The following is a 9,361-nucleotide window of genomic DNA, read 5'->3' as shown; positions in this document are numbered from 1 at the left end:
TTCTTGAATTCTAGTCAATGAAGGAGTGAACAATCCGATCTGATGCTGTTCACAAAAATTAACCACTACCAGAGTGTGAGCTTGCAAATTACTCACCATGGGTTGATATTAAGATCTACTATGAGTTTCTGAATCCTCCACTGCAGCAATGACATAGACTTGCAGCTGGGGTAAAGGATTTACTTCTTCTGTTTTGAGTGTGGTACAATTAAAGAGTTGTGCACTATTGACACAATCTCAAAACATGTGCTATAGTGAAACAAACACTGGTATGAAACAATGTGAAAACTATGCACTTTCACTATGCCCAGACTACAAAATTGCTGAAAATCTAAAACAAGTAATAATGATGGCAATAATTTGTGTGGATACACAAAAGACCTTTTCCCCGATTTCATTAAGTGATATTCCTTCAACTTGGGCTTACAGTCATATCAATGATTTTTTAAATCACACTTGCTCTGTAATTTCACGCATACGGTCATTTCTACTCAGACAGTATAGATGCAGAGGTAATACATTGCTTTAATTGCACCATCAATTGAATCTACACATTGTTTATTGAGGACTAGAAACAAGTTCACTCCAAAAGATTCTTTAACTTTGAACAGTGCCGATGACCCCATAGTGTAAGATCCTCACTGCAAATATTCATTGTTGCTATGGTAACATGATCACACTGAGAGAAAGTATCATCCCTGTGCTTATCCGTGCTTTATCTCTTTATTCCATCCCCCCCCCCCCCCCTCCAAGAAATACAATCCCGAACATTCACTGCGAAACCGAAATCAATGTAAGATAGTGGTCATGGTAGCTGTTTGATTGAAAAAGGAAATGTGCAGGCTACAGTCAGCCCATCAGTACTGTCGTCTTTGTACAAGGGTATGTGACTTCAAACACTTGCATTGTGATGCAGCTTAAGTTTTTTTGGGGTTGGTTGTTTGTCTGTATTGTGGCAGTAAGACATCGATAATACATCGTGACACTAGAGCCAGATTCTGGGCGGACACCGAAAGGAGAAAAGTGCCACTAGAATACAGCTGGAGGTGTGGGGAACTACCAGACACACCCAGACACACCCAAACAGGCAGCCACAGTTCACCGATTACGTGGCTCAACTACATACAGCTGAAGCTGACTTGTAGTGTACGGTGGTTTCCGCTGACCACGAGCTGTCCAGCGCTGCAACGAATTGCAGACTTGAAGAGTTGGCTGGGAGGGATCCGGCAGAGGCGATAGCTTTCAAACAGCTGGCTGATTGGTGCGTGAGGGGGTGAGGGCGAGGTTGGAGGGAAGGAAGTCAAAGAGAAGAAGAAGAAGAGGTGAAGGGGTAGGGGTAGGGAAAGGGTGAGGTGGGGTGGGGTGGGGGAAGAGGGTGGGGCTTATCATCATGACTGATCTCCCGGTGGATTCTTAATCTCCTCTTGGATTATCTCCTCCACCTGCTGCTGAAGCTGGACGGGATTCTGAAGGACGGATGTCCGCGTGCTCACTTGCCTGACGATGGTGTACACCACTGAAACAAAACAATATGTGGTTTTACAAAACAATAATCAATTTCCGTGAGAGACTGGCCTCTGGTTACACATGTCTGCTTCATTTCCTTTGCTCCATTCTCTCTTTTCATATAATAATCTAACTCAAAGAAAAATTGATTGTCACAAATGAAGGCAGCAATCCTTCAAGACCTCACAGAATATCTGAATACACTTTCAGCATTTCAACATTGCCCTTTATTCTACCAATGTTTGCAAAAAATTTTCAATTTATCTCCTCCAGTTTCTCTAATTTTATCTGAAGTTATCATCTACTTAGTGAAAGAACTTCCTTCTGATAGAAATGCAGTGATATGATAGCTTCAAACGCATACCACAAAGCAAGAAATTTTCGGGGCATGAAATATTCGCCGCATAAAATTTCCACGAATTGCCACTGGCATTCAATGCATATATAATGCAGACAAGAACTTTTGAATGAGTTGCAATTTCAATTTTGCAAAATTTGGGTCTCACGAAATTTGAACAATAAAAATGCACACGAAAATGTCTGGTTTTTCAGGAACTGATGATTTTTTATTTTGGGGGGGGGGGGGGGGGGGGGGGGGTCATTAATTTGCACATGTTATTCTTATGAGTCTGACAGGACAAATTGAGAAGACCAAAATAACTGTTTGAAGAGTTAAACAAGTTTAACTTAAGTTTTGGGTTGACTCACATTTTCTGAGAGGCTTGAGTCTACAGCTCTCTTCCACCCAGTCTACAACCTCCTCGTCAAAGTTAGCACCGGGATTCGTGCACACCGCGGCCACGTACGACTTGAAAAGTGGCCGGACCAGCATGCTGAACTGAAGTAGTGGCGGGGCTCAGGAAGACAGTGCAATTGTGGTCACAAGTACATTCACAGCAACAAAAATGAGAGCTCAGAAAGAAAGGCTACCCATCATCACTGAGACACATTTCATGTATACTTCTGCTCCATTTTGGTCCATCTAATTTCTTCCAAACCTGCATGGAATTATTTGCCACAAGCTGACAGGACCAAGATGAAATGACCAATAATGATACCCCCATGTATCAAACCAATGATAAAACCTGTGTGCACAATTATAGATGAACTTTTACCGCTGTATCCGTTTATATACCGCACCTCCCTCTATAAAGATTTTAATTGATGGAAAAAAATGTATTGGCTATACACCAGAAAATATGGTACTGTAAAAGTGGATATCTCAGCCGGGTTAGAAGAGTTTCGTGTGCTTTTAATTCCACGGAATCAAGACACCAACTACTTGAACATATGGCAAGTAAAAATATTTGCGTGCTTTTATTTTCACGCTAGTTTCTGGTTGCACGAAATGCGCAAAAATTTCAACACCGCGAAAAATTTCCACTTATACAGTACTTGGTTTTTGTAACTCACAAGCTTCACGGAACCAAGCCCCTAATGCTGTATCGTTTCCCGAACCCAACATGGTAGTCTGTGAACAGACACAGACATAGACATAGACACGCACACACATGCACAGACACACAAACTAGCAATAGGTACTTGTGGGAGTATCCCATTGTTTTTCCCCATAGACAAATACTCCCACAATGTCATCTATATCCCTACAGTGCCTAACTAAATAAAGTGAAACATAAAATGGAACCCCAACAATGTACCCCTTGCTCATCCACAAATACACACTGCACACACTACACATACACACTACACACACACACAGGCACACACTACACATACACACACACAAACACACACTACACACAGACACACACCATACACACACACACTAAAACACACTACACACACAGACACACACATACGCGTCTATGGTGGAAACCGAGGACCTGTTTTACCCATAAGAATTTTACCGCATAACCCGAGGACCTGTGTGTCAGTAGGACTCTTGTCAACCGAGGACTCATGCGTACATTACCATCCAACCGAGGACTTATTACAATAATGCTAATCGAGGACCTACAAACATGTACCCCTACATGCAAAAGGAGACCGTTTGGAATGGTCTGCGAAGCAAGGACGTCCTCGGTTCTCTGTGTGTCCTCAAGTTCGTATGTGTGTCCTTGTTTTACACCACGGGTAAATGCACAGACACAAGCACACACACACACACACACACACACACACACATCCGGACACAAACACACACACTATACACAGACACAGACACAAATACACACTACACACACCATACACACACACACACACACGCACACAAAAGTGAAGGATACAATCCAATATTTCCAATTTTCCCTCATCTGCTGGCTGATGTAATCATTGCACATTTGTTGAAGCTGTCTCTCGCTCTGAGAATTGACTGGTGCTCCCGTGTCTGGCAAACTGTCCTGGCAATCACTGTGTGCGAAAAGGGGAGAGAAATGGTAACAGTCTCAAGTCAACAGCCTCTGCCCCAACATTTCACCATACAGAGGATCAAAACACAATACAAGTCAGAAGCAAATTTTCATCTGTTTCATGCTTGTTGCAAATTCGGTAATGGCATTATGTGGGAAAACAGCTCAAATTCACAGAGAGAAATGAAAAACAGAAGATTTTTGTAATAAATCCTCCTCCGAGACTACCTTGGTATAAAGACCAGCTGTGTACACGGCCACTTAGTTCCATCTTCACTTAGAACAGTTTATCTCTTCTTATATGCATAGGCCAGCAGCATCGTGACAGATATTTCTTTCTTCTCCCCCTCCCCCTTTTGTGAACCACAGATGTAAAATAACACAACACAAATATGGGTGCATGGGACCACTGTACTTTCACTAAGGGCATACAAATTCATCATCTCAGAAATCGGATTGGCAAATTTTGCTATTGCTGGAATTTGACTTGACCACATGTTTTTCTTTATGTCTCCCTTACTAAGATATACACTGTACAAATATATTTATCATACAAATATATTTCTTGTTTGAAATAGTGCCCAAATTGTGCAAGGGTTTCAAGATAATACACTTACCATATTTCATCGTTGAGGTTTTGAACTTCCTGCTTTGTGCTTTCAACCTCGTTCCTCAATGAATTTGTTTCTTCCTTCAAGTGAATGATGTATTCATGGGCTGGGAACAAACGGATCAACAGAATAAAGTGATTTAAAACATCAAGAAATCAATGAAATGAAGATAATAGTTGATAAAGTACTTATATCGATTTACAAGTGCATTTTTACCAAACAACAACAATAGATGTACTCATATGACATCACAAGCTATAGTAGTTTTCTCATCCAGCCGTGACTGAGCAGAAACTTCAAAAATTTGTAACTTTTGAACGGATTGTCCGATTTTCCTCAAACTCTCATTGATGTGTTTTACTAATATTGCTGCATTCACTCAACCCACATGTCTATGAAGGTGAACTTGTCCTTTAATTGATCATCGGCATTGGTTTGTCTGTTTGCCAAATAACTCAAAAAGTTGTATATGGATTAAAGTGAAACTTGCATAAAAAGTTGATATTGACACAGGGAACACCTCATTCAGTTTTGGTAGTGATCCGGGAATTATTATGGCTTTTTGAAAGATTTTTAAAATCTTTTGGCATATATGGTCAATGACCTTGGGAGTTCCAGCTGCATGTACTGGAGGTTAACATATGTGCACTAAAGCATGCTCTCTGCTTGGGTAAGGCGCTGTGCAGCTGGAAGCTGATGACATAAAACAAAAGGCTTCTATATTGGGAAATTGCATGTATGTATGATTGGAAATGAGTTGCTGGCTTGGCGGAGGTCTGCGCTCTCCAAGTGTTTTCCTAGTTTCTGTACATTTTCAATTAGTCACTGCTCTGAATACACCCGCTACTTTTTTCCGTTTCCACGACAACCCGCATCTCACCTTTCTGCAGCATCATGGCCGTGCTGACCTTGGAGGAGCCGTCTCCCACCGGCATCATGCCGGGAATCATGCCTTGGAGCTCGTCCAGGCCTGACTGTATGTGGAACCGCCGCTTGTGCTCCGAGTGAAGGTGTTTCAGTCTCCTCCGCGCGTCCTACCGGTGGTCAAAAACAAAAGAAAAAAAAAAGCACTGCCTCATATGGTCAGCTGACTGGCTAAACCCATTGAAGACTTAGTTCCCAGCATACTCGGGTTGGTGTCTATGGGAAATGTGTGTTGTAGCAAAATCAGCACGTCTTCAACAGGTTAACGCCATCTTAATCAAAATAGCTTGCTTTCTGTCTACACGCCATTCCATAATGGTCAGTTGACCTCCTAAACGGTCATCTCGGAATGGTCAGTTTATCAACAAAATGCTGTCTTAGCATAGTTTGCTTTACATCTACATTCATGTCATGTCAGTGGTCAGTAGATTCCAAGAATGGTCAGCTTACCAAAAAGACACTACATTTCAATGAATGGTTAACATCTGCCCTCATATCACCTTCTCTCCAGTAAAAGTGGGGTAATACGTTTGTTTGTGTTCATGTTTTGTCGTTGGGCGTTTGTCGCTGTTATTGTTGGGTTTTGTTGGTTGTTTAGTTTGTTCTTTCCTTTTTTTTACTTTATGTGTTTCTTTGACAGATCAGGACATATATTGTCGCCCAAGAACCAGAATGGCTTTACCAAAATTTTGGGGCGTATTGAGTTATTGGTATCACATAGAGCTTGATCTTCTCTACATTATGGAAGCAATTTTAAATTATTTTTGTTTTCAGTAAAATGTTAAAAATCAAAAGCTAAGGGTGCCATTTAATACCCTATACTTGCAACAATGCTTATAAAAATCTACCCACTTCGATTAAAGATAATATAAAGTTTTGGTACCTCAAAAGTTTCCCTGAATTTCCTTGTCTTAGTTTGTGTTTCAGGTTAAAGTACCTTTCATATAACTAACACTGTGAGACTTACTCGCCCCAAAGTGCTCTCATGTCTTAGTACTCATGCAATAATGGTTTCGTACCAGAGCCGTAAGGCGGCGAGGTAGTACACGTATTGTACGAAACCATTATTGCATGATAACTGCGACCAGCAGTGTGCAGCCCCATACGCATAGCTAACTGCGACCAGCAGCCCCATACACATAGCTAAATGGGGCTTCGCATTGTAGCTTACAGGATCATGACAGATTTAGTATCGCGGGTAAATATCAACTTAAAATCCAAAAATTTCTTCAATTTGAAGACTTACCAGTTAAGTTGAAGTATTGAAAACAGGCTTCGGGCAACGTTTGGTTTTGCCAATAGTCCCTTTCTGTTCGAATTGATGACTGAATGTGACTCGGTCGAGAGGACCTTGGGAGAGCTACAGTGAATTGACGGCCAGCGCATGCGCACACAAACATCTTATCCGTTCATGGATTTGAAATTTGTTCGCATGTGATGTGTGCGTATGCGCTGGCCGTAGTAATCAGTGTATGTAGCTCTCCCAAGGTCCTCTCGACCGAGTCACATTCAGTCATCAATTCGAACAGAAAGGGACTATTGGCAGAACCAAACGTTGCCCGAAGCCTGTTTTCAATACTTCAACTTAATTGGTAAGTCTTCAAATTGAAGAATTTTTTGGATTTTAAGTTGATATCTACCCGCGATACTAAATCTGTCATGATCCTGAATGCTACAATGCGAAGCCCCATTATGCTATGCATATGGGGCTGCTGGTCGCAGTTAATTGCATGATTACTAAGAAATGAGAGCACTTTGGGGCGAGTAAGTCTCACAGTGTTAGTTATATGAAAGGTACTTTAACCTGAAATTCAGGGAAACTTTTGAGGTACCAAAACTTTTTATTATCTTTAAATATTAAAGAAACCTTTTTTTTTTTTTCATGGAAATTGACTGCTTCATTTTTATTTATGCTCAAATCTAAGAACGTTGCAGCGCCCTCTGGTTCTCAACTTTAATACATTACAACATTCTGGCAAACCACCAGACTTGCTTAGTGGTAATGGCACTCCACGACTCGCTCACCTTTTCTTTCGTGTTGGAATCTGGCGTCTTCTGCCTCTTTGGTCTCGGAGTGTGGAACTGCAAGCGTGAAAGGAAGGAAAGAAATAATAGAGAGAGATGGGATGTGACCCAAATCAGAGATGCTCACACACATCAAAGACAGATGAGAATAAAACAGGGGAATGAACCGGTGACAATCATAATGAATGAATGTCAGAAAAGAACAAGACATTCAACAAGTGAACACCTCTACTGCCACAAACTGCATACACGATGACAATGCTGAGAAGACAAAGACAATGTGTAATGGACAGTTTAAAAAAAATAAAAAATGGTGCACTCAATCATCAAACTCTAGGGCACTAGTCATGCATTTGAAATGTCTGTTTGATCATCATATTCTCTTGGACTTTAAACCATATTCTCTTACGATATATGCCATGTTTGAAGAACCAGTGATGAGATTGAGGTTACAATAATGGATGACGGCCAGCATCAACTACATTACGACCAGATGTAATATGGTGATCACCATAGGGATAAATGACCTACTGCAGCATTCTGGGATCACAGAACCAAACATGATCAAAGTCTTGTAGCAAAACACTAAACACAATGTCACTTACAAACGGCTGCTACCGAAACTCCATATCAACTGAGTTTTCAGAGTTGAAGGGGACGGTAAAGTTCAAATTTCCTTCAGCCTATCCATTCCTTCTTAATCAGCCGGATAGATCCTGTGAACAAACTTCCCCTGGTAAAGTTACTTTTTGTATCAGTTTATCAAGACGCTACGTCTGCATGACTCTAGCACAGCAAGAACAGATAGAATGTTCAATAAGTGGGGGTCATCTGGTCTGAAACAACACTTGCAAGATAGGAGGCCTTTAGTTTTTGTGGTTGCTATATGACAAGAGAAGAGGGTCATACACCTTCTACTGCAAAAAGGTTGCGGTTTGACCACTGCACGACCCAAATGAGGACAAACAGTGCGAGATAAATAAGGATAATGATAAAAACATTGTCATAGACACTGTCAAACTTTATGGGAAATGGAGTTTCAGAATGACAAACACTCTTCAGTAAAAAGAAAAAAATAAATAGAAACAAGGAAAAGTAGAAATTACGCGGTGCGTAATATATGTCCCCGCCGGAAGTAGCATTTAGTAGCAAAATGTACAATATAGGTAAAAAGATCAAGGTCTAAGGTCAAAGAAGTCAAAGGTCAAAATTCTATGTAGAAATTTTGAAGCCCTCACCTAGTGCCATCACATAAAGCAAACGGAATCGAAATCGGGTTAGAAATGGCAAAGGAGTAGCATTTTGTAGCCAATGTACAATATAGGTAAAAAATCAAGGTCAAAGGTCACAGAAGTCAAAGGTCAAAATTCTGTGTAGAAGTTTTGAAGCCCTCACCTAGTGCCATCACATAAAGCAAACGGAATCGAAATCGGGTTAGAAATGGCGAAGGAGTAGCATTTGGTAGCAAAATGTACAATACAGGTCAAAAATCAAGGTCAGAGGTCAAAGAAGTCCAAGGTCAAAATTCTGTGTAGGAGTTTTGAAGCCCTCACCTAGTGCCATCACTTAAAGCAAACGGAATTGAAATCGGGTTACAAATGGCGAAGGACTAGCATTTTGTAGCAAAATGTACAATATAGGTCAAAAATCAAGGTCAAAGGTCAAAGAAGTCAAAGGTCAAAATTCTGTGTAGAAGTTTTGAAGCCCTCACCTAGTGCCATCACATAAAGCAAACGGAATCAAAATCGGGTTAGAAATGGCGAAGGAGTAGCATTTTGTAGGCAATGTACAATATAGGTCAAAAATCAAGGTCAAAGGTCAAAGAAGTCAAAGGTCAAAATTCTGTGTAGAAGTTTTGAAGCCCTCACCTAGTGCCATCATATAAAGCAAACGGAATCAAAATCGGGTTAGAAATGGCGAAGGAGT

General features: G+C 40.9%; 1 protein-coding gene across 1 annotated transcript in view; it reads right to left on the bottom strand.

Moving 5' to 3' along the window:
• Positions 1-943: 943 nt before the first annotated feature.
• Positions 944-9,361, bottom strand: part of LOC139735004 (MLX-interacting protein-like) — a 63,162-nt gene continuing 54,744 nt past the window's right edge. Inside the window, exons 13-18 of the mRNA XM_071645779.1 lie at positions 7,436-7,492; positions 5,367-5,520; positions 4,493-4,592; positions 3,753-3,876; positions 2,215-2,344; positions 944-1,516 (exon numbers count right to left, since the gene is read on the bottom strand). Coding sequence (XP_071501880.1) covers positions 1,389-1,516; positions 2,215-2,344; positions 3,753-3,876; positions 4,493-4,592; positions 5,367-5,520; positions 7,436-7,492 — 693 coding nt within the window. The 3' untranslated portion in view covers positions 944-1,388. The remainder of the gene's footprint in view (positions 1,517-2,214; positions 2,345-3,752; positions 3,877-4,492; positions 4,593-5,366; positions 5,521-7,435; positions 7,493-9,361) is intronic.

The sequence above is a fragment of the Diadema antillarum genome, unplaced genomic scaffold, assembly GCF_040938485.1.
Source record: "Diadema antillarum isolate AM-2024a unplaced genomic scaffold, OU_Dant_1.0 seq00000561_RagTag, whole genome shotgun sequence".
Taxonomy (NCBI): Eukaryota; Metazoa; Echinodermata; class Echinoidea; order Diadematoida; family Diadematidae; genus Diadema; species Diadema antillarum.
This window is presented reverse-complemented; position numbering and strand designations above follow the sequence as displayed.